Raw genomic sequence first — 25,848 nt, 5'->3', positions numbered from 1 at the left:
TTTTTACAGCTGAATAATACTCTATTGTATGGATGTACATTTTATTTACCCATTCATCAGTCGATGGACATCTGGGTTGTTTCGACCTTTTGGTTATTGTGACAAGGACTAACTACCATGAACACTTGTGTACAAGTATTTGTTCGAATATCTGTTTTCAACTCTTTGGGTATCTATCTAGGAGCGGAATTGCTGAGTCATATGGTGCAGTTATTTTAACTTTGTTCTGCAGGGACAAACCTAGCTGGGAACATAAAGCTCAACTTTAAGAGGTGAAAAAACAGTACCATAGATTTCCAAATCCCCTGGAGGGTGACTCTGGAGTTGTCTGGTGTTCTAGAATCATCTACCTGCACTGAGGTGAGTGTATAATAGAAACCAAAAAGTTGTTTCAAAGCTCTCCAAGGGCTGAGGTGGCCAAGGGAGAGAGCTGGCTCCCATGCAAAAAGAAGGGTTATAGGTTCTGACCAGAAATAGAACTTAACTCCCTGATCCCCTCCCTGACTTTGGGGTCTTCAACCAGCCTGGGGCAAAACCAAGTAAAGACAGACTTGCCATGGCTTCAGGCTATTGTTAGAAGAAAAGGCTGTGGGCTGGAGGAGCTGAAGGGCTTCACAGAGCTCCGTCCTCTCAGCTCCGGCATCTGTTGCCTAGGCTGTTTAAGCCTCATCTTGTGAGAGCAGCTTCACAAACTTGTGTGCCTTTCTTCCACCCCATTAGCACCACAAATGAGTCGGCAGGAGGAAAGCGGCCTGGTCAAAGGGGTCTATTTCCAGTCACCCACAGTCCAACCACTCTTGGGGTTGAGGGTGGCGGGGATTTTTAACCTTGAGAAATATAAGTTTTTTCCTTCTGAGGTCACCTGGTGGTGGCAGGGCCCTTCAGGATACCTAGCTACCTGGCTTCCCATGCTACCATGCTTGTCTTTGTCACACATAAGCTGTGCATGGAAGGTCAAAAATAACTGTGCCTGGGTTTTCAAAACCACTGGATACAGCAAATGTGAGCATGGCTCCTCTCAGCTCTGTCACCTCAAGACATTAAGAACTCTATCCGTGAAGCTGTTTGGGTTCAAAGAGTTTGAGAATCTCCTCTTTAAGACCCATTGTTTTCAATCATTCTGCTCCTGGGCTCAAAAACCTCCAGCGGCTCCTGTACTGGGTTGAACAATGTCCCCCCCGCCCCGCCCCATCAAATCTACCCAGAACCTGTGAACGTGGTCTTTGCAGATGCAATCAAGCTAAGATGAGGTCACCCTGGAGTAGGGTGGACCCTAAATCCAATGACAGGATTCCTAAGAGGAGAGGACACACAGAGGCACACGGAAGATGGCCATGTGAAGATGGAGGCAGAGACTGAAGTGGTGCTGCCACAAGCCAAGGAACACCAGGAGCCGCCAAGAGCCAGAAGAGGCAAGAAAGGATCCTCCCCTACAGACTCCAGAGGGAGTGAAGCCCTGTCGACACCTGAACTTCGGCATCTGGCCTCCAGAACTGTGAGAAAATACATTTTAGCAGTTTGAAGTCCCCCAAACTTTGTGGTCCTTTGTATGGCAGCCCTAGGAAGTTAATGCTATCTGTCTACCCTGACGAGAATATCAGCTTCCTAAGAGCAGGGGCCTTGTCTTGCTTGCCCATCACTGCACCCTCAGTGCCTAGAAGGGCGCCCAGCACATACTAAGTGCTCAGTAAATATTTGCAAATGAATCAATAGGAGACCCTGATAAAGAAAGTTCTGGCAAGAACTCCCACCTCCTGCTTTAAACCAGAGGCTGTGGCCTCTGGGGGCTCAATGGAGGGCCGAGGGAGGGGCTGCCTTGTGAGAACCCTGGGCTTGGGCAGGCACAGATGGCGGAGTGCAGTCGATGGGAGGACAGGGCTCTTACCCATATACAGATGGTCCTCATTGGGGTCATCCAGGACCTGTTGGCAGACACGTGGAACAGGTGGAGACCAGGAGCAGGAGAGAGAGAGAGAGACAGAGATGAGCAGGGAAGACGCCACGCCACGGCACCGCGTGTGCCTGTAGGAGACCTTCACGGGCCCGTTTTTCCATGTTAAGAAGGAGGGAGGAGGGTACGTGCCCAGAGCCTGGGATCCAAATGGCCATCTGGAAAACAAGCACCTCCTGGCCCCAATCCTCAAGGATCCAGAACACCCAGAAAGAAGGTTATAGAAGGGAGGTACCAGGACCAGTTGCCGCGGAGTCGATCCCAACTCAGGGTGCCCCCATGCGTGTCAGAAAAGAACTGCGCTCCCTACGGTTCTCACTGGCTGATCTTTCAGAAGTAGCTTGCTACACCTTTCTTCCAGGGCACCTCTGGGTGGACTCCAACCTTCAGTTAGCAGCTGAGCTCCACCCGGGACTCCTGACATACAGTAGGGACTTAGTAAAGATTACACGAAGGAATGAGAAAAACGCCAGCCCTTTAGGCTCACTACAGCCCTCCGCTCGGCATCTGGGTGAGCAGGAGAAAGCAGGGGCATACTGAGGCCAAAAGCTTCCCTGCCTTTGCAACATGACAACAGTAATTTCTTAAACTGTGAGTGAGCCTTGTGACGGGGTTCTTCTGTCTGCTTTTTGGATACACATATGTATAGTGGAAAGAGAACAAGCTCTGAGGACAGACAGAAATGGGTAAAGGGCAAGCCACAGTACTCCTCTGAGCCTCAATTTCTTCATCTGTAAAATGGGGATAATAAAATAGGCTCAGGGAGAGATGAGAAGTGCATTCAATACCAGGTGTGAAGGGGCCTGGGGCAGCTAATACCACTCAGCCCTGCAACAGGCCAGTGGACGTGGACTTGCTCTTTCTGGAATCACTGGTGCAGGGTTTGGCTTGTGCCAGCGGGCGGGGCATCAGTGTTCCTCCCTGGGCCTCCTCCCAGCTCACAGCTCACCTCCACCAGCTTCACCACGTTGGGGTGGTCCAGCTTCTTGAGGATGGCGATTTCCTGGTACACCTGCTCAATGGGGCCCCTGGGCTGGATGCAGCCCCCCGGGGCTGGCCGGGTACCTCGGGGTGGGGGACGGCCTGGAGGACACACAGAATCTATTGGCTTTTTTTTTTTTTTTTTAAGATATAATGTACATATCATCAAAGTCATCATTTAAAATGTATAATTCAGGGAGTTTTTAGTATATCACAAGGTGGGGCAACCCTCACCAAGGGTCCAAAAGGAAACCCTATCCCCATTAGCAGTCACTCCATATCCCCCTTCCACTCAATCCCTGGCAACTACTAATCTGCTTTCTGTCTATGCATTTGCCCATTCTGGACATTTCACAGAAATGGAATCATATAACATGTGACCTTCAGGGGACCCATTCTTCCTCAGGCCCCTGCCCCCACAACCAAGGCCTTGGCCCCCCAAGCTCACGTGGAAAGCCTGCCTGGCGGATCAGCTTCTTCTTAGACAGCACTTTCATTGCCTGTGAGAGAAGAGACCCAGCGCCCAGGTTACGGCAGCGAGGACAGCGGAGGGGAAGGTTCCCCCCATTCCCAGCTCTCACTTAAGTGGAGCCTCAGGACAATATAGTGAGTACCCTGTCACCAGAGGTGATCAAGCAGCCACTGGGGTGTGTGGAGGCTGGATTCTCAGGGCCCCTCCATCCCTGAAGGTGCTCTTGGGGTTCTGGGGAGCCCCCTCAGCTGAGAGACTATGGGCCTTGGGACTTGCTGCCCCTGAATCAAGACATGAGTGAGTCTGGGGTAACTGTTTTACCACTGAGGAAACTGAGGCTCAGAGCTTAGATCACTTGTGCAAGGTTACATGGCAGAGCCAGGATTTGAACCCCATGAGATTGACTCCAAAGCCTTAGGTAAAAAGGCACTGTCTCCCTACCACACTGTGCTCAGCGCCATGGGGGATGAAGAAATGCAGCCCAGTTAGGCATAAGAGACATTTGCTTCACCTCCCCATTTCCCACCTATAACTGGGAACAGCACTTCCCTCCTAATGCACACAATGACCTGAGAATAGAACCAGACTGTAGCCATGACATCCTGCCCCGAAGCTGAGTGCTGGAAAGGAGGTGTTTTCTTTGGACAGCATGGGATGGGAGGGGTTATGGATACTCACATAGTAGGTATTGTCGTTTTCATTGTAGGCCAACTTGACCACGCCATAGGAGCCCTGAATAAAGGGAGATGCGAATGACATGCTATCCAGAAGTTATGATCTGCAAAATGAGGACCCTAATACAGTTGCAAACTAGTAGCCCATTGGCCAGATCTGGCCTGCAATGGTATTCTGTTGGACTCACAAAGTTTGAATTAGTTGCCAACACAACATCAGAAAGATTTCATGTAAGAATCTAGGTTCCCAGCTTCTTTTGAAAAAATTAGAAGAAGTGATGGTATGGAGCCCTTGCTTCCATATGTTAACAGTTTACCACAGACCTCACTACTCCCTACTGTCTTAAACCTAGGCTGCTGCATTCCTATACATTACTCACTTAGCCTCTATAGGCATTTGAGGTTTTGTCTCTTCCCTTTAGTGATACTGCCCACTTGCTGAAACACAAGTAAAAACAGATGTGAGAGTACTCTGGGAAATAACAGACAACACTAACGTGGTGAGGACACAACTATCACACTGGCGATATGGGATACCCCTGGAAGCTTTTGTGTGTGTGTGTGTGCACGCGCGCGCCTTAGTTGCAAGTTTACAAAGAAAATTAATTTCCCATTCAATCATTTATACACAAAGTATTCTGTGACATCGGTTGCAATCCCCGCAAGATGTAAGCACTCTCCCCATTTCTACCCTGAGTTCCCTGTTCCCATTCATCCGGTTTTCCTGCCCCTTCCTGCCTGCTCATCTTTGCTTTTGAGCAAATGTTGCACTTTTGGTCTCATATAGTTGATTGTTCTAAGGATAACTTTCCTCACAGATTTCCTGGAAGGTTTTTGAGCTTTTACAGAAACATATTTAATTTTTTTTTCCTAAACACAATTGATTTTAAGGTGAAATAAAAATCTAGACGATGACAAAACCCTCTCCTAAGCTGGTCCCCAAGGACTCCTCCCTCATGTCTGCTGGCTTCCCCCTATGGCATCTGAGGCGTCCCAGGTGGGTGCGGAAGCCACTCTGGCTCCTGGGCTACTTACCTTTCCAATTTCATCCTTCAGCGTGTACTGATTCAGCTGTACACAGTCCTGGAGAGAAGGTGGAGATGCCAGGAAAATGAAGCCGAAGTTTGCAGTGAGCTCAATTTTGCACAAACTAAACACACCCATGTCACCAGCAGCCACATCAGGATTGAGAACATCCCCAGCCCCCCAGAAATTCCACACAGGGTACCCCCCAGTCGCTGCCCCCTCCCCAGGTGATCACTATCCTGACGTCTAACTTCAGAGCTCTGCTTGTTTTTGTACTTTAGAAAAACACGATCATGTAATACGGACTCTTTTTTGAAAAACACTTTTACGGTGGGAAAATATACACGCAAGTTACCATTTTAACCATTTGAAACTGTACTTTTCAGTGCTATTAAGGACATTCACAAGGTTGTGCAGCCATCACCACTATTTCTAGAACTTTTTGTATCACCACAAACAGAAACCCTGTATCCAGTAAGCAGTAACTCCCCACTCTCCTCACTGTCGCCGGGGTTCCCCAGATGGCTTGAGCCTCAGCTGCCCACAGTGAAAGCCAGCGTGAGAATGCCCCTTTGTTGTCTTCTGTCCCTTCCCTGCCTCACGTCCGTCCCCACCCCCTGCTGGTGTTTCCTGGGGTCACCGCCCCAATCAATGGTTGCACTGGACTCCTGTCTCAGGATCTGCCTCTCGGGACCCCAGCCTCATAGGGAGCTCTGGTGGGGGCAGAGAAGGACATGGGGACCCTGTCCCGGCATCCCGCCGGCTCACGCACCTGCATACCCGTGATAGAGACGTGGTGAGACTCCACAGTGGGCCTGCGGGGCAGCCGTGGCGAGGACTGCGGGGACCCGGCGGGGGAGTAGGGCAAGGACGGGTAGATGTAGCGCCCGTTCATGTCTGAGCCACCGCCGCTGGCCTCTGGGCCGCCCTGGGACGGCTCCTGCAGAGAAAGCTTGCGGCTGGAGAGGTGAGGCCGGGTCTGGGGCCTGGGGGCATGGAGGGAAGCCTCCAGGCCATCGGAAGCACAGCCCGGCTCGCACTCAGTGACCACAATGAAGGACTCCATGCCTAAGCGGAGGCTCAAGGTCGAGAGGCCCTGCAGGGCCTCACAGGGCTTCTGGCCTTCGCTGCTGCCGCCTCCGCCCCCCAGCTCATCCTGGGGGGCGGCCCGGTCACTGCTAGGCTGGCTAGAGACACATGATGACATGGTGCGCGGCGTGCGCCAGCCTCATCCAACACACCCGGGCACTCCCATCTGCGACAACAGGGCCACCTGAGGAGAAAGGAAGAGTCAGCAGCCTGTTCCCCACCCCTGTGGCACAGAAACAGGGAAAGGAGCCCCTCTCTTCCTGGTCCTGCTGATGCCCAATTCCCACCCCAGTTTGACATCCGACAAAAAATCCTGCAAACCATGACACAACCTGACCTGTGATCTATACAGAAAATCATATTCTACATGTCTTTCTCTTAAAAGCCCCCCTCACGTGGTAGAACTAGGATTCCAAACTCAAATGCCTATTAAAAAAAAGGCCAACTCATTGCCACTGAGTCTATACTGACTCATGGCGACCCCAAGTGTTACAGAATAAAACTGTGCTCCATAAGGCTTTCTTGGCTGTAATCTTTATGGATGGAGCCCTGGTGGTGCAGTCGTTAAGTGCGCAGCTGCTAACAAAAGTTGGCAGTTCGAACCCATCAGCCACTCCACGGAAGAAAGATGTGCCAGTCTGCTTCCATAAAGATTTACAGCCTTGAAAACCCTACGGGACAGTTCTATTCTGTCCTATGGGGTCACTGTGAGTCAGAATCGACTAGACAACAACAGGTTTGGTTTTAGTTTTTTGGTTAAACTTTGTGGAAACAAATTGCCAGGCTTTTCTTTTGCAGCACTGCTGGGTGGGTTCAGATCACCCATAGGGTTTCCAAGGCTGTAAATCTTTACAGAAGCAGACTGCCACATCTTCCTCCCACAGAGCAGCTGGTAGGTTCAAACCACGAACCTTTCGGTTAGCAGCCGGGCGCTATAGCCACTACATTACCAGGGCACCAGTCAGGTACCTTCAAATGCCTACAGAAACCAAGCGCAAGAAAACTCCAAAATAGACCCCGTGTCCTCCTTACAGACGGCTAGCTACTTCCAGCTCAAGTCAACTACTGAGATGCAGGGATCTGGGCCTAGGATTGCCTGGTATTCCTCCCCCAACAAAAAAAGGCTTAAATTTAAGATATTAGGTGATATCTCCTGAATTTTTTAACTAGCAATTATTTCATCTGTCTGTCGGTTTATCATACTGTAACGGCTTACACGTTGCTGTGATACTAGAAGCTATGCCACTGGTATTTCAAATACCAGCAGGATCACCCATGGTAGACAGGTTTCAGCAGAGCTTCCAGACTAAGACAGACTAGGAAGAAAGGCCTGGAGATCTACTTCCAAAAATCAGCCAATGAAACCTCTATAAATCACAACAGAATATTGTCCAATATGAGTCTAGCACAGCCAGATGTTGCCTGGCTGCCACCACTGACTGTTCTGACAGGACTAAAATAGAGGATCCTGGACGGAACGGCTCCCATAGGGTTTCCTAGGCTGTAATCTTTATGGGAAGTAGACTGCCAGGTCTCTCTCCCACAGAGCTGCTGGGTGGGTTTGAACCTCCAACCTTTCGGTTAGCAGCTGAGCACTTAACCATTGTGCCACCAGGGCTCATCTCTGTCAGAATGGCAAAGACAAAATGTTATAACACTACTCTGGTGTCCAGGTCTCAGGCTATGGCGAAGCGGCCACTCTCACGTATGGCCGGTGGGAGAAGAAACTGGAAGCACCCTGATGGAGGGAAATGTATACCATCTAATAAAATTCCACGCACTCCACCCTCTGACTCAGCAACTCCATACCTGTGTATTTATTCTACGAGCCAGCCTCACACAGGTCCACGATGATGCATGTACAAGATAATTCAGGTAGCCTGGTTTTAAATCACCACCCACAGGGGACTGAATACACAAAACAAAGTATATCCGCCCCAGGAGAAAAATTTGTTTACAAAGCGAGGTGGCTCTATATGTCCTAATATGAATTAGCTCCAAGACACACCCTTACCCAAAAGAAAGTAAGCATCAGTACTCCACTGTCAGCGTAGGGGGAGAAGGGACATCTGTCTGTACATGACAGTACCTGCACCGAATATTTCTGGAAGGATACACACACACAGAAGAGGGTAACGGTGGCCACCTCAAGGAAGGACTACCGGTTTGCAGAGGTGGGAAGGATTTACTTTTTACTGTATTTACTTTTGGAACCCTGGTGGCACAGTGGTTAAGAGCTTGGCTGCTAACCAAAAGCTGGGCAATTCGAATCCCACAAGCCACTCCGGGGAAACCCTACAGGGCAGTGCTACTCCATCCTACAGAGTTGCTAAGAGTCAGAATCAACTCCACGCCAATGGGTTTTTTTGTTTGTTTGTTTGTTTTATATCTACTTTTACTTGTATATCATGTGCACAAGGGGGCTGGATGAACCCCTGAAGCAACCCTAAGATAATCTTTAAAACTTAAACGAAAAATATCCCCTGAAGTCTTCTTAAAACCAAGCAATAGCTTAACTAGTAAACAATGTCGACCTTGAGCATTATGCTCTTTAAAGAACTATCTATGTGGGATCAAAGAGACCACAGCAACTCAAAAGATTAGACAGAAACCTTAGTGGGCAGTAGCTTATGTGAATGGAGGAGGAACAACTCAGAAACAGAGGGTGAGAATGGTCGCACAACTCGAAGGACGTAATCAGTGTCATTGAATTGTACACGTAGAAGCTGTTGAATTGGTGCATGTTCTGCTGTGTATATGCTCAACAACAACAAAATAAAAATTTTAAAAAAGAGGTTCTTATCCTGGAAAGGCAGGGGGTGCTGAAAACTGATTATATTAGAAAATGTAATAATAAATCTGTATATGTTTAATAAAAAAAAATAGAACTGTAACCATGATGGAGTCATGGGATCATATGGGGCAAAGGTTGGTTCTGTCTTCAAATCCCTCTACCCATGTCTTACTGCATCTAAGAAAGAAATCATTAGCTATGTTCACACCTTGGCTTCTTTATCAATGAAAGAACATGACCCAAGGTCAATGTTCTCTGTGGCCCCGGCTGCTGTTATTTTACATATTCTTTTTATGATCTCCTCTCCTGGACCCTTGAAGTTTGAGTACTTGGGCTCATCCATATGCTGGCTCACAGCAAACAAGGGACTTAGCCTCTCTCAGCCTCAGTCTTCTCATCTGGAAAATGGGCACCCACCCAACAGCTGTGCGGATTAAATGGGATAAGCACTCGGTCTCATGCCTGGCACTGGGTTAATGCTTATAAGGCTATTCTTTCAATAAATACCTGCTACTATTGCTCTGAGAATTCCTAAAAAGAAACTGAGCCCTGGCAGCACCTGAGAAACAATTAATGGAGAATTTTCTTCTTGCCAAGAGAAAAACAATTGCTTATCGATTTCTACTCCAGCCAAGGACACCGAGCCATCCGCCCCAGCAAAGCTGCTTTTAATCAGTCTCCTTGGCAAGCTGGTGTCCTGCCCAGGTCCCCCTCCAGTCTCTGCTGGGAGCCTTGGCCTTTCAGGTCTGGAGGAGGAAGAAGGAAGAATGTGCCATCTGGGAAGGAGGTGGGTGTCTGCACAGGAGTGGGGCAGGCAGGTGTACCAGGTCTCAGGGCAAAGGAGCTCCCGAGAGCCTGGCCTCGGGGCTGTTCAGGCCCCTGGAGGCGGCTGGGGTCTGTAGCGAGGCTCATGGAGATCTGTCCAGAACTCAGTGACCCCCTACAGATTCCGAGCCAGTGTTCTGAATGGTTTAAGGTTCACAGACCCAAAAGGACCTGATCAATGACACCAATACTCTGCTTAAGAGGAAAAAAAAGTACAAAACACCATCTTTTGCATACAACAGCAATCGCTAACTTTCAACTGGGCATTGATGGTGCGCCAAGCAGCGGGCTAACTGCTCCCTGGCCTTCGGCGCTGACTCCTCACAGGCCTTCCGCGAGGGGGGCTGCTTAGCGTTCCATCTCAGGCAGGGTGAGAGGGTGTCTCCACAAGGCTGCTTGGGTTTGACAAAAGGCCAAGAGTCTGCTGCCCAGCACCTCTAGCCTCAGCCCTGGGTCCTTCCCCGTGCAACGCAAGCAGAGCCCGGCCCTGAAGGCTTCCCCGACCACCCCTGAGCTCTCCTCCCGGAGAGCTGGACAGATGGCAGCCACTAGACCCTTCCTGGAGCAGATGGCCCGGGCTCAGGGCCAAGGTGAGGGAAATGCTCCTTCCTCTGCCAGTGAGCCAAGTGGCACAGGCCTCTAGGAAACGCTTCCCCATTTCCAGGGGCCGCTTCCACCCACACCTACTCCCCCAAATGCAAAGCTCCTCTGCAAAGCCACCCCGGGAGCTGCAGCGCAGCACGAGGCCGAGGAGTGTGCCAGGGCGAGCCCCCAAACCCAGGACAGGGTCCCCTGAGGTTGCCTTGTCTGGGCACCATGGGGCAACAAAGCGGCCTGAAATAGCCCCACGGATCCCTGTCAAGGCCAGGGACGGCATGTTCCTGGGGATAACAGGCTCCACCCGCCACTTTCTCTCTCACGTGAGGAACCAAGGCCAAGCAGGTCCTAGAAGACATTCATCTGTTCTGTCAATGAATAACTACTGGAGACCTACTGTGTGCCGGGAAAACAAAACATATGTGGCTTTTGCCCTTGAGGGACTGACAGTCTAGTGATGGAAACAGACATTTTAAAAGTGGACACACAAGTGAATCTCTAAGCACAAACTGGGGGAGAAAAACAGGGTGCTTTCAAAGGGAATAACAGGGAGGTAACAGCATGCCTTAAAACAGAATAACAGGAAGTGTTAAAAAGGGTTAAAAAGATGTCACTTTGAGGACTAAGGTGCGCCTGACCCAAGCTGTGGTCTTTTCAATTGCCTCACGTGCATGTGAAAGCTGGACAATGAATAAGGAAGACCAAAGAATTGATGCCTCTGAATTACGGTGTTGGCGAAGAATATTGAATATACCGTCGATTGCCAGAAGAATGAACAAATTTGTCTTGGAAGAAATACACCCAAAACACTCCTTAAAGCAAGGATGGCAAGACTTCATTTCACGTATTTTGGACATGTTGTCAGGAGGGACCAGTCCCTGGCAAAGGACATTATGCTTGGTAAGGCAGGTCAGCGAAAGAGAGGAAGACCCTCAATGAGATGGACTGACTGACACAGTGGCTGCAATAATGGTCTCAAACACAGTAACGATTGTGAGGATGGCGCAGGACCAGGCAGTCAACATCACCTAACAACAACATTGCTTAAAGGGAGTCCCGCGGCAGTACAAAGAGTTAAGTGCTAGGCTATTAATTGAAAGGTCAACAGAATTTACTCAGAAGTACCTCGGAAGAAAGGCCTGGCAATCTACTTCCAAAAGATCACCCATTGAAAACCCTGTGAGTCACAGCTCTACTCTGATACGTGGGGTCGCCATGAACAGAAACTTGACGACACTGGTTTGGTTTCTTTTTATTATTATTATTATTAATGCTTAAGGGGCACTCAGTTTGTTTCGGGTGATGGAAAAGTTTTGCAAATGGATGGTGATGATGGCAGCACAACATGCCAAATGTAATTAATGTCACTGAACTGTACAAGTGAAAATGGTTAAAATGGCAAATTTGTTGTTTGTTATGGATTGAATTGTGTCCTCCCAAAATGTGTGTCAACTTAGTTAGGCCATGATTCCCAGTATTGTGTGGCTGTCTACCATTTTGTAATCTGATGTGATTATCCTATGGTGTTGGAAACTCCAATCTCTGCCTGTGGTTAATGAGGCAAGATTAGGTTATGTTAAAGAGGGTTAAGGTGGGATGCAACACCCTTACTCAGGTCACAGCCCTGATCCTATGTAAGGAGAGTTTCCCTTGGCTGTGGCCTGCATCACCTTTTATCTTACAAGAGATAGAGAGCAGACAGGTAGGGACCTCATACCACCAGGAAAGAAGTACAGAGAGCACAGCACCTCCTTTGGACCCCGGGGTCCCTGCACGGAGAAGCTCTTTGACCAGGGAAGACTGATGACAAGGATCTTTCCCTAGAACCAACAGAGAGAAAGACTTTCCTGGGAGCTGGTGCCCTGAATTTGGACTTTAGCCTCCTAGAGTATGAGAGAATAAACTTCTGTTTTTTAAAGCCATTCCCTTGCGGTATTTCTATTACAGCAGACTAGATAACTAAGACATTGTTATACATATTTTACCACAATAAAACGATTAAAAGAGAGAGACTAACAGAGGGACCTGCTGAGATCTGAATGGGAGGGGCAGGTCAAGGAGAGCCTCTTGAGGACATTCTCTCTAGGCTGAGACTGACAGGTGAGTAGGTGCTGAGTGGGCAGGAGCTTGTTTCAGGTAGAGGAAAGCACTTCTGAGAGAGGAAAGGGCTTCTGAGAGAGAGGAAGGGGGTGGGAGAGAGGAGAGGACAGAAGGCAGGCCCCATGAACGCAAGGGAAGCTGTAAGGGCCAGAGCAGGAGTGCTTTGTAGGAAACTGATGAGAGAGCAGAAAGAGCGGCCCAGGGCCAAGACGCAGGGACCCTCTAGGTGCCCACCACCTGGCATGGAAGCGCTGCCTGCCTCGGAGGCTGTGGACTCAGGGGTGTCTTCCAGTGCTCGAGGGTGAGACCTGGGAGGCAGTGTTGAGGTCTGATGCCACCTGGAATATCCCAGGTGAAGATGGTGTCATGGATTGAATGGCTAGGTCATGGTTTCCCTTGAAAGACTGTCTACCATTTTATCTTCTGATGTGATCTCCCTATATCTTGTAAATCTATCACTATGATGTAATAAAATAGATTAGCGGCAGTTATATTGATGAGGTCTACGAGATTAGGTAGCGTCTTAAGCCAATCTCCTCTGAGATATAAAAGAGAGAAGCAAGCAGAGAGACATGGGGACCTCATGCCACCAAGAAAGCTGTGCCAGGAGCAGAGCACATCCTTTGGACCTGAGGTTCCTACGCTGAGATGCTCCTAGACCGAGGGAAAACTCATGACAAGGACCTTCCTCCAGAGCCAAAAGACAGAGAAAGCCTTCCCCTGGAGCCAGCGTCGTGAATTCAGACTTCTAACCTACTGGACTGTGAGAGAATAAACTTTTCTTCGTTAAAGCTGCCCACTTGTGGTATTTCGGTTACAGCAGCACTAAATGCCTAAAACAGGCGGTAACTCGGGGCCTTGGTACAGCTGGGCAATGACACCAGGTCTCCTGACCCTCCCTCCTGGAATCCCTTCTAGCTCAGGGGCACTGAAAACCAACTGTCTCCCCAAAGACAGAGCCCCATCTTTGTCAGACACTCCGGTGTTAGAGTCCATGGAACCATCCCCATCAGTCCTGAGAGCAGAAAGCTTGCAAATACGGACTCTCGAGTAACATCTGGTCGTGGACACGCTGTGTTTGGCTTACACCACATTTAAAACTACTCGAATTAGATGTCCATGTTTAAGAGCCAGAAGATCTGATAAAAATCTACATATCCGGATTCTCTTAAAGAACTGGACACAGAGAGCACCGGGCCCATGTTCTCTCCTGACAACAACACACGGCAGCCTGAGAAAGGGAACGCACTTGCTGGCACGCCACAGCCCTCACCACTCCCTGTCGCTGCTCCTCGTTGCTTGGGCTGAGTGCCATGTTACCACCCTCTCCTTTTCCACACCTCAGGACAGGAGTCTGTGTGTGAGGCCCCTGTCTGGGGAGTCACCGGATGTTAGTATTAAAAAGGGCATACATCGTGGTCACCTGCTCCAACCATTTCATCTCACCAGTGAGAAAACAAACGAAGGCTGAGAAAGATTTACTGGTTTGTCCAAAGTCATGCAGCAGTTCCGGGCAGAGCTAAAATTGGCCTGAGTTTTTCAGGAAAGGACCAAAATACACAAGTACGTCCTCACAATGCCTACATATCGTAGCCTGAGTAAAGTCCAGGCTGTGCCAAATTTCCCAACAAAGGGGAGCCTACAGCCCATTCCTCTGCCTTCCTGGGACCTCTATCTGTGTTTGAGCAGGGAGGGAGGGAAGGCACTGGGTCTCACAGTGCTCAGAAAATTAACTGATCTGACTTACTCACAAGAGCCTCGGCTTTGCCTCTCTTGTTTACAGGTGAACTCCAGAGCCTAGAACTTTCTAGAACACTGCTGGCACTCAATAAATATTGGCTGAAGGTGGTTGTTTATGTCACCCATCCCAAGGCGGCTAGGAAGGCCAGAAGCTAGCCTAGAATCTATTTGCCTTTATTCTGATAACAGCAGCCCGATTTATTTCTGGGAACTCACTCCTTCATGTGAGAGATGACCCCATGGAGCTGACCCGTCATCAGCTTCAGGGGTTTGTATATGGCTCAAGCCTGGCCAATGGGGCATCAACTGTTCTGGCCAAGTGATTGATTCAAGAGTGAATGGGTGACCCAAGTTTTTCCACTGACACTAATTCTGGGACTCTGTGGAAGTGTTGAGAAGGAAGAATGCCTGTCTTTCTCATGACCTCTGGATATGTACTCGTGGAGTTACCAGGAGCTGGGAGGAATCTGCCTCAGAATGAAGTCAACAGAGACAGAAAAGAGGCAATGGAAAAGCTGAGGGTGGAGACATTGTTTGAGCACCTGGATCTAGCCATGCCTGAAGTCCATATAACCAACATGAGCTAATTTCCTTTTTTGCTTAAGCCAGTTTGCAATCAGTTTTGTCACTTACAGCTAAGAGTCCTGAATGACAGATGATACAAGGATGACTAACAGAAATACTTCTCCACCAAATTCCCCGTTGGGTGTTCAGTTCCCTACTACTGAAGGCTCCCATCCAGGCCTAATTGCCAGGCAGCCACCAAGTCCCCTTGCAGCCTTCACCTTGATGCTCGGGCAGAAGCCAACACTTCCAAAGCTTTTTTTCTAATCTTAAAAAAATGAAGGATGGGGAGGGGAAGAAACTGACTAGCACTTTCAATACCAGAATCTACTAACAGTAGTAGCAGCTGCGGTCATCATAAATGTAGAAATTGTCATGGCCAGCCTTTTAGTGTTATTTCTATTAATAGTCACAACAACCTTACAATCAGGTCCCGCTATTATCCCTTTTTCACGAGGGAGGAAACTGAAGCACAGACAGCCTGAGTGCCTTGCACGAGATTACACAGCTAGCAAGTGGGCAAAGAAACAAATTGCTCTGAGAGAGCACAGGTTTAAAACCAAAGGCTCCTCAAGAGGTGGTACAGAGTGATTAGGATTCGGCCACAGACCTGACCCCAAACCTTCTCCCTAGCAATGTGACCTTGGGAAGCGTTACAAGCTTAAATGTGCTAGCGCGTATACACACACACAGGCCCCTGCACAAGTGACGTTCACTAAATGTGAGCTGTTGCTAAGAACGGACTTTAGTTATTACCAAGTTCAAGCCCCTCGATCTACTTTCATTTTACTAAAACAAAGCTTTTCATCATTACTCCCACCACGCTATCTCTTTTCATCTTCCGTTCTATCCTGTGTCCGTATGCGTCCCTCTTACAAAATGAAAAACCAAGCACGCACGTACCTTCCGGTACTGGTTTACCTGTCAGAACACACGCACACACACTCAGCTCTCCTAGCTCACACGCTAGGTGCTGGGGACAAGGCTGCTGAGGCTTACAGACCACCCAACAGGTACACAGCTGGGTGGGGACAAGAACCCAGGTGTCCTGGTTCCTGCATGCAGCCCAGTGCTTGGTTCCTGGGCCCTGGACACTCCCTCACAGAGCAGAAATGCTGTTGGGTCAGCCTCGACTGTCTGAGGCATTCTTTGGCAGTGTCTGTTGCCTATGGATAGTGGGGTATAGATAGTGCCCTAGACAGGCACCCCATGCCACCCAGGCTTGGAGGGAGGGAGGGAGTGAAAGAGTGTGGGGTGTAGGGGTGTATCTGGAGGGAGTTGGGGAGAAGGCAGGAACCATCTGCCTGCCCTACTCTCTTCTCACTAAATCTCTCCTAATCCTTCATTGAGCCAAAGGAAAACGCAGGGAAACAACTGGAATTTCCATTGCTAACCAGAAGAAAACTTCTACCCCAACATTCTGCATGTCTTGCCCACCCACGGCCCTTCTCCTTCTTGCCTGCCATTTGGAGGTCATGCTAAAGCTAGCTCCCCTCCCTGGGGCTCTGCACACAGCAACACCAGCTGGGGGGCTGGACCCAGCCTGACTCCCACACCTGGCACCCAGAGGGGAAAACTGTCTGGGATAAATCTAAGTAACATCCCTCTCTGCCAAACTCTGGTGGTGTAGTGGTCAAGAGCTACGGCTGCTAACCAAAAGGTCAGCGGTTCGAATCCACCAGGTGCTTCATAGAAACTCTCTGGGGCAGTTCTGCCCTGTCCTGTAGGGTCGCTATGGTTTTTTAGTTTTTCTGCCAGACACTTGAAGGCAAAACCCAATGTACCTTTACTAAGCCCCAAAGGAAGGTCTTCTCTCCACCTGTACCCTGCCCCCCACTCCCCACCCAAGTCACTGGTTCCCCATTTAAACTTCTCTATCCACAGCCTTATCCGGGGCACTATCAGCCATGCCTTTCCCTACCCTCTCAGGTCCTACCCATGCTAATCACATGGGCAGAGGGGCAAGACCTCTGACCTGCCCCCCATCTCCTCGGGGTACACATCCGTCTCTCTGCCCCAGGTCGGAATTAGCACTATTATCTCCGTAACTGCCATCTCTCACTATTTACAGAAGCAACCAGGCTAAAAAGAGGCAACATAAAAATAGTTGCTCAGCAGCTTTCGGGTGGGGTGGGAGTGGGCGCATAGCAGAATCTGAGAATTCTTCCCCTTTTCAAAAGGGAAACGATGCTAGGATGTTCCTTTTGTCTTTTTCTAAGGGCTCCCCAACATTCACAGACCACCCACCTGGGAGCCCGTGGAGAACGAGGTGAGACCCAATGTCCCTCTGGTCTGCAAGGCAGGCTTTTCAGGGGCTCCCCAAAAAGCACAAGTTGAAAGAATGCTCAGCAAAGTTTCAGGGCTCAGTCAGTTCCTGGCTCCGGTCTGTCTCCATCCCCTTCTTGGCATCCTTCCAGCCTTCCAAAAACACGCCAATCAAAACCAAAAATGAAACAAAACTTTGGTTTCTGTCTAGGCATGAAATGTCTCAGAATTGGAAAAATAATCCCGCGGCAACATTACAAACACAGCTGAAACTGAAAACTGGCGGTTAACAGAAATCCGTTCCCATTTCAACCCTGTCTAAAGGCTCTCACCTGCAGTGGGTTAGCTTTGTTTTGTTGACGAAGGGGTCCAATCAGGGAAGGAGGAAAAAACAATAAACGCTAATTCAAAATCTTGTTTTTCACAGATCCACAACATGATTCATGTAAAAGATGTCACTAGACTGTGCACCTGGAAAATGCTGAACTGGCAAACGTTGTGTTATACAAACTTTACTACAACAACAGCAGAGTATTTTTCAAATAGGAAAGCCATTTGGAAACTATCTTCATGTCATAAGCTCCCGGCGAAGGCGGGCTGGGCTCCTATCTGCAAGAAAACAGGCCTCACTGGTCAGCGTATGGGGGGGAGACAAAGGAGCTCAGGGTTAGAGGGTGTGCTGGGGGCTATACACACTTCAGTTACGTCGTCAGCTGGCGTGGAGTTGGCCCCAACACGTGGTGACCCCACGCAGAAGGGGGGGAAATGCTGCATCCTGTCCCGCATCATCCACGTGGTCGGCTGCAGATCAAACCGTTGTGACCCATAAGGTATTCACTGGCTAGTTTTTGGAAGTAGGTTGCCAGGCCTTTCTTCCTGGCCCACCTCAGTCTATGCAGTATCACAGCAGCACAGAAGCTTCCACAGGCAGCCGGGTGGTGGTTGCGCACGAGGTGCATCGGCCAGGAATTGAACCTGGGTTACCCACGTGGAAGGTGAGAATTCTACCACTGAACCATCCTGCTGCCCTCTATACACATCCCAGGGGATCTTTTTGTTGTTACTGGGTGCCGTCAAGTCAATTTCAACTCATGGCGACTCCATGTGACAGAGTAGAACTGTCCCATGGGGTTTTCCAGGCTGTAATCTTTACAAAACCAGATCTCCAGGAATTTCTCCCTTGGAGCTGCTGGGTGGGTACAAATCGCCAACCCTCTGGTCTGCTGACGAGTACTTAACCGTTGTGCCACCAGGGCTGCTGCTTCTTTTTTGTTATATTGTGGTAAACAGGTATGTAACAAACCATCTGCCATCTCGACGTTTTTCACATGTACAACTGAGTGACGTTAACTGCAGTCATGACATTGTGCGACCATCACTGTTATTGTTTCCAACTTTTTCCACGGCCCATCACAGCAGCTCAGTTCATCAGTGAGCCCCAGGGGATCCCAAGCCTTGACTTTTCTCATTTGGAAAATGGAGCCACCATGACCTGCCTAGCAGCTGGCTGGAAAGAGCCAATCTTCTACATGAGAGTGGCCAGCAATGGGTCAACAGTTACTCTAAAGCAGAGATGAGAAGGCTGGGGGGCGGCGAAGCTGGGTTAATGGGGACAGAACATCTAGAACAGAGATAATGAGAATGTTGAGCCCATGTGAAGAAGGTATCCAATGTAACCAAACAATACGTGCAGAAACCGTTGCAATGGGAGCCTGTTTTGCTGCATACACCTTCACCGAAAATACAATAAAATGCTGAAAAAGAAAGAAGCACCCAGCACACAATGTGTAGACCACCATCTCCCTTCTGTTCCGTGCTCCACTTCCCCACCTGTAAGCAGGAGGGCTGACCAGCTGGGCTCGCTCCCAGCTCAGCTCTTAGCACCACTCGGTTGCGCCTCCTTTTGGCCATTCCTGGTGCAGTGCTCCACGAGTCTGGCGGGCTCTGGGTGGCCACAGGGTTGCAGCCTCACCCATCAGGGAGGCTTCTGCTACTTTGTGGACTTACTTCCCTGGAAAAAGCCTCACAAAATACAGTGACACCTGTGAGAGCTGGAACTCAACGGACTACCTTGTTTTTCTGGGTCTCGCCAGTTTTCCGCCTTTGACAGGGTGCAGTCTATCGCTCTCTACTAGCGGGAAATATTTGAGCTTTTCTGCTCTGACAGGTTTCCACCTTACACATGTTCTGACTTTTGCAGGTTTTACGGTGTGTGCCAATGGAATCGCGTGGGGGCCTACCTACATGTAACGAATCATCATGACTGAAAAGGATGGAATCGCATGAAATCTGGACCCTCCCTGAAGAAGATGCTCCTAATGATTGCAGTGGCGCAATGGTTAAGTGCTCAGCTGCTGCCCAACAGGTTGGAGGCATGAACCCACCCAGCGGCTCTGTGGGAGACACACCTGATGATCTGCTCCCATAAAGATTACAGCCTGGAAAACCCTGTGGGGTAGTTCTGCTCTGTCACACAGCATCCCTATGAGGTGAAATCGACTCGGTGGCACCTAACAACAATGACCACAAGTGACCCCGGAGGCAGTGGGCTTGAAGAGGGAGCTCCACTTCTCGCCAGGGGAAAGTGAGGGTGGAACTGAGAGACCCCCTAAAGCCTAGGCCCAGGAAACTGGCCTCTGTTGATTTCTAGAACCATTCGCCCACCACGTGCTCCCTGCAAACGTAGTGAAGTTATCCAGCGTCCCCCACCTGGTCTAAAAGGCAGGACCTTTTGGGAAACAAAACACCTGCAAAAAAATAGCAATACAAGGCCCTCTGACTCAAGGGAAAATCTGAAATAGCATTTGCCCAAAGTCACTGGGATCAGGAAACGAAATAGGAACCATATGCTTCCCAAAGCTGCCAGAAAAAGTCATGCCAGGGGGACGAAGGTTCTGGTGACCCTGTACAAGTTACTTAGCCTCTCCAAGCCCTTCTATAAAATGGGTTCATGATGGGGTAAGTGTAACTCTGTGGCCCATGTTAAAATTTGAGACTAAATGCCTTGAAAACACACTTGACCTGCCTCATCCACCCATCCCTTCCTCCCCAGAAAGATGCCTCCCCACCCACCAGCTGCCCCATCTTGGATCCAGGCTGAGGCTCTCAAGGAGGGAGGTCTCAGACAAAATTCCAAGGGTGGGGCCTTGTTTACTGCAGAAAACTCCTTCTGCCAGATCATCCTGTCCAACCCTCCCCCAACCCCATTCAATCTCTGCTTTTTAACCCGTCTTTTGAAGCACAGCACAAACAGCACAAACGACACCTCCTCCAGGCAGCCTCCTGGATTCACACCATCAGAAAGGATTGCCTCAGGCCCCCACTGTGCTCAGCTTCCTCCGTTCCTGGGATGTTTCTCAACAGGGCACAGCTGGCATTTATGGCAAGGCAATTCTTCGGGCTGTGGGACTGGCCTGCTGGCTGGACGTTTGTCATCCCTGGCTCCTAACGCCAAAAGCAGGAGAGCTCAGCATCATTTCAACGACCAAAAGTTGCCCCCACGCTTTTCCAAATGCTCCCCAAGAGGGCGGGACCGCCTCTGATGAGAACTGCTGCATAGTTATTAGGGAATATATTTGGCTACCGGCCCACTAACAGCCCCAGGGCAAAGACATGCCCACGTCACTCTGCACCAGCACCATGCCCACTTAGCTCTGCACCCTCATATGCTGGCTCAGCCAAACAAAGCCCCTGCTCTACAACAGGTGCTAAAGCACAAAGGCTCTGGGACCTGACATGCCTGGGCTGGCTGTGTAACCCTGAGCAAGTTCCTTAACCTCTCTGAACCCATCTATAAAACAGGGCCTCTTTAAAGTGTTAAAGGCAAAGATGTCACCTTAAGGACTTGACCCAAGCCATGGTGTTTACAATTGCTTCATATGCATGTGAACACTGGACAATGAATAAGGAAGACCGAAGCAGAACCAATGTCTTTGAATTACGGTATTGGTGAAGAATATTGAATATACCATATACTACGAACAAATCTGTCTTGGAAACCTGTCTTGGAAGAAGAACAAATCAGCGGAATGCTCCTTAGAACCAAAAAATGGCGAGACTTCATCTCACATATTTTGGACGAGTATATCAGGAGGGACCAGTCCCTGGAGAAGGACATCATGCTTGATAAAGTGGAGGGTCAGCGAAAAAGATGAAGACCCTCAATGAGATGGACTGATAGAGTGGCTGCAACAATGGGCTAAAGCATAACAACGATCGTGAGGATGGCGCAGGGCTGAACAGTGTTTTGTTCTGTAGTACACAGGGTCACTATAAGTTGTAACTGACTTGACAGCACCTAACGACAACAACTGCTAGTAGAAGAGCCCTGGTGGCGCAGTGGTTAAAGCAGTTGGATGCTAACCAGAAGGTCAGAGGTTCAAACCCACCAGCTGCTCCGTAGGAGAAAGATGGGGCAGTCTGCTGTCATAAAGATTTACAGCCTTGCAGGGATCACAACAAAGAGTCCCAGACAGAGCAGAAAAATGTAGAACAGAATTCAAATTCATGGAAAAAGACCACACTTACTGGTCTGACAGAGACTGGAGGAACCCCCAAAACTATGGCCCCCAGACACTCTGCTAACCCAGAACTAAAGCCATGCCCAAAGCCCACTTTTCAGACAAAATTAGACAGGCCTATAAAACAAAAAATAACACACATGAGGAACATGCTTCTTAGTTCAATCAAATATACAAGACCAAATGGGCAACTCCTGCCCAAAAGCAGGACGAGAAGGCAGGAAGGAACAGGAACCGGGTAAATGGACACCGGGAACCTGGGGTGGAAAAGGAGAGCGTGCTGTCACATTGTGGAGGTTGCAACCAACGTCACAAAACAATGTGTATAAATTTTTGAATGAGAAATTAACTTGAGCTGTAAACTTTAACTGAAAGCACAAAAAAAGATTTACAGCCTTGGAAACCCTGTGGGTCAGTTCTGCCCTGTCTCTGTGGGTCAGAATCAACTCAACAGCAGTGGGTTTAAATGCAAGCAACACTGCAGAATTGTTGGAAGCCTCAATTTCCTCATTTCTAGAATGGGCATAAAAATCCCTGTCTCATAGAGGTTTTTTTGTCATTGTTGTTGACAATACACACAGCAAAAGGTACACCAATTCGACAGTTTCTACAAGTACAGTTCAGTGACACTGATTACATTCTTCAAGTTGTGCAACCATCCTCACCCTCCTTTTCTGAGTTCTTCCTCCCCCACTAACATAAACCTACTGCTCCCTAAGTTTCCTACCTAATCTTTCAAGTTGTTGTTGTCAGTTTGATCCCACATACCCAACCAAATTCATTACCACTGAGCCAATTCTGACTCATAGTGACATACAGGACAGAGGAGAACCACCCTGTAGGGCTTCCAAGGCAGTAATCTTTATGGCCACATCTTCCTCCAGAGGAACGGCTGACAGGTTCAAATCGCTGACCTTTCTGTTAGCAGCCGAATGTTTAACCATTGTACCACCGGGGCTCCTTTGATCCCATACAGATAGTTTCTAAAACAGCACCATTCTCAAGGCAGACGTCTTTTATTAGTTAAGCTAAACTATTTTTTGATTTTAAGACTTCAAGAGCTATTTTTGGTTTAAGGTTAAAGACTATCTCAGGGCAATCATTTCAAGGGTTTGTCTAGTCTCCATTTCTCCAGGAAGTCTGGAGTGCAGGATAATTTGAAATTCTGTTCTGCATTTTCCCTCTTTTGATCAAAGATTCTTCTAGACAGTACAGTACACAGCACAGTACCTGGTACACAACAAGAGCTCAATAAATGTTAGCTATCAACATTATTATTCCCCGGTGGTACAAACGGCTGATGCACTCGGCTGCCAACTGAAAGGCTGGAGGTCTGAGTGTACCCAGAGGGCACCTAGGAAGAAAGGTCTGGCAATCTACTTCTGAAAAACCAGCCACTAAAAACCCTGTGGAGCAGAATTCTACTCTGACACACATGGCGTTGACTTGAAGTCAGCCTGAAGGCAACCGGTATTAACATTATTGTTATCGTTATTATTCCGAATTAAGAGTCCATCAAACGACTGTTACTCTTTACCACACAAATACGCAGCAAGCCCTCATCACCAAGGACTGCTCCAGAGTTTCTATATGGTGGGTGGGCTTTATCAGCAGCCGTCAGGTCGGAAAGGGGAGTCCAGGACTCATGACAGCATGCACACTACTTATTCTTAAATTACAGGTTGTAGGAGGATGAGACTAACACTCCCCAAATGCCTTCCGCTTGTTGATACGTCTGCCTTCCCCTATGGGATCCAGAAGTATCCTCTTTCCCCTGGTGACAGAGCTGGGAGAGGGAGTTAATGTAAGGGCTGCACGGCTCAGGGGGACGAGAAGTTTCTCTCTCTAGGACTGTAGGGATTCGGAACACCAGGCTGAGGAAGGTATAGCTGCCTCTAAGGATGGACGCTGCAGATCCCAGTCCCAGTCCAGGGCAGGGTGCCCCTCTCTTGCTGATGACACTGAGCGTTAGGAAACGCCATCCCTCTGTCCCAACCTTCTGCGGGAGCTGGAAGGGCTAAGGTGCAACCCCTCCAGTGCCAACTGCAAGCAGCCAGGGTAGTGGGCTGAGCTGTGAAAACACCCACTTCCCAAACTGGTCAGTGCAAGGGGTGGGCGGGAGCCGGAGATAGCTCCAGGCTGGAGCTGGGCAGCCCTGCACTGGGACCCAGCGCAGAGCAGGGCTGGGCCCACATCCTGGAAAGTCAGGCAGGGGGTGCCTCGGAAGGTGCCGCTGCATTCTCAACCTGCAGCAGCCCCGAGGTGAATTTAGGTCAAAAGGACCCACCCTGGAGGCTCAGGCTGCGAGGAGAGGAGCAAAGGACAGACTGAGGGACAGCAGAGGTCCCCCAGTCCCCTGAACTGCAGATCTAGGGTCCCGCCGCCTGGAGTCCCACCCACCGAGGCCTGGGTTTGCCCCCAAGACCAGGTGTCGGGGTGGGACTGCTCCAAGTGCGGTGGCCCAATCTATCCTGCGTGCGTTAGGTTTCCCCACCTGTCAAACGCGAGGGGGTGGGCCTAGTCCCCTCCAGTATCCTTCCCTGCCCCGGCCCCGGTGACAGCGGCTCCAAACTCCGGGACGGCCCCTGCCACCCGGGCCGGGCGCGGCCCAACCGAAGAGGCCACCCCGAGGCCCCCGGTGCCTTTAGGACGCGGGGGAAGGGGCGCCCAGAGGCCACGTCCCCCCACGTGGTGAGGCGTGAGGAGGCACACGTGGGGTCCCCGCCAGGAGGAAGCCCCGTGCCAGCCTCGGGGCTTTGTCTCCAATCCCGGCGCTGGCCCCGGCCCAAGAGGGCGAGGGCGTCCGGGCTGCGGCTGCCGCATCCTCCGCCCCCGGCCCGGCTCCCGCCCGCTCACCTGACTCCGCGCTGCCGCCGCCTCCCGCGCTCCGAGCCCCCGGCTCCGTTCGGCTCGGCGCGGCCACGCGCTGCTGTCCGCGGCCCCGGCGGGAGCGCGGGCGGGCGGGGAGCGACGGCGCCCGGGGCTGCGCGGGGATTGGCTGCCGCCGCGCGCCCCCGCCGGCCCGCGCGCCCCCGCCGGCCCGCGCGCCCCCGCCGGCCCGCGCGCCCCCGCCGGCCTGGTCCCGCGCCGGAGGGGAGGGGAGGGGAGGGAAGGAGAGGGGAGGGAAGAGGGGAGGGGAGGGGAGGGAAGGAGAGGGGAGGGAAGAGGGAGGGGAGGGGAGGGAAGAGGGGAGGGGAGGGGAGGGAAGGAGAGGGGAGGGAAGAGGGAGGGGAGGGGAGGGAAGAGGGGAGGGGAGAGGAGGGAAGAGGGGAGGGGAGGGGAGGGGCCGGGCGGGCGGAGGCGAAAGTAGCGGGGAGGCCGAGGAGGACGGTGACGGGGGACCCGGGCAGGGCGGGAGCGCGGGGCCGGGCTGCGACCCTGCCTCCGCCTGGCCCGGACGCACCTGCCCCTGTTCTCCCCGCGGCGGCCGCGTCACCCACCGGAGGTCGGCCGGACGGGCAGCTCTCTCTTTGTTCAGGCAAAAGCGCGGACGACGCGCGGCCTCGGCCTGCAGGGGGGCGCGGAGTCTCGGAAAGTTCTCCAAGCCGGGGAGTGGGAGACCGGGGTCCCGCCTCGCGGCCCGGCACCCACCCCCGGCTTCTCACTAGCAGAAGGCGCCTGCAGCGGATGCGGCTTGAAGCTGGTGCTCACCACCCATCGGGGGAGCCCCTTCCGCCCCCACCTCCCTACTGACTCCTGCTGGGGGGGGGCAGTGCTCCCCTCCCACTCCCACCTTACCTGGTCAACCCCCACTACGCTAAACCGGTGGAGACTTCTTAGCTGCTTTTGATGAACGAATATATTCTTTCCAAAGATTACCCCTACACCCTGCCAAGCTGCCAAAGAGAAATCAAAAGTTGAAAGTCAAGCGCCAGAATAAATCAAGGGTCCGAAGCCGACTTGTCAGCTGGGTGGATTTCCTTCCCCTTCTGTTTAGCTCTTCTGGTATCCCCAGGCTGCAGAGCCACTCAAACAATGCAGAGAATCCAATAACATGACCACCCCGCTGTAGTTACTCAGCTCACAGGCATTTGTTTGGATAGTAAAAAACTGGAAACAACCGTTTCAAATAAAACGTTAGTCATTTGATGGAAGGCTACACACTGGTTAAAAGGAATGCACTAGATCTATTTGTACCGACAGGAAGAGATCCCGAAAATACCATGTTGAGTAAGAGAAAGTCACAGAATATTCTATGATGCACAATTTGTGTTTTTAAACCCCACACAGTGTATATTGTTCAGGGACAC

The 25,848-nt window shown here is 50.6% G+C and overlaps 1 protein-coding gene across 9 annotated transcripts in view; it reads right to left on the bottom strand.

Moving 5' to 3' along the window:
• CAMKK2 (calcium/calmodulin dependent protein kinase kinase 2) overlaps positions 1-25,506 on the bottom strand; it is a 39,790-nt gene extending 14,284 nt beyond the window's left edge. For 6 of the 9 annotated variants that reach the window (XR_010318571.1, XR_010318572.1, XM_064272176.1 and 3 more), the window contains exons 1-7: positions 24,455-24,537; positions 5,877-6,377; positions 5,114-5,161; positions 4,083-4,136; positions 3,381-3,432; positions 2,901-3,034; positions 1,886-1,922 (exon numbers count right to left, since the gene is read on the bottom strand). Coding sequence is in view for 7 of the 9 variants with exons in the window: in XM_064272176.1 (XP_064128246.1) it covers positions 1,886-1,922; positions 2,901-3,034; positions 3,381-3,432; positions 4,083-4,136; positions 5,114-5,161; positions 5,877-6,311 (760 nt within the window). In the remaining 2 variants the exon portion in view is untranslated. Of the gene's footprint in view, positions 1-1,885; positions 1,923-2,900; positions 3,035-3,380; positions 3,433-4,082; positions 4,137-5,113; positions 5,162-5,876; positions 6,378-17,060; positions 24,278-24,454; positions 24,538-25,038; positions 25,107-25,336 lie in introns of those variants that run through there. The other 3 variants (XM_064272171.1, XM_064272173.1, XM_064272172.1) reach the window with 3 other exon arrangements.
• Positions 25,507-25,848: the final 342 nt, after the last annotated feature.

Source organism: Loxodonta africana, chromosome 19 (genome assembly GCF_030014295.1).
Source record: "Loxodonta africana isolate mLoxAfr1 chromosome 19, mLoxAfr1.hap2, whole genome shotgun sequence".
Lineage (NCBI taxonomy): Eukaryota > Metazoa > Chordata > Mammalia > Proboscidea > Elephantidae > Loxodonta > Loxodonta africana.
Note: the sequence above shows the minus strand (reverse complement) of the source record. Positions and strands in the feature narration are given on the sequence as shown.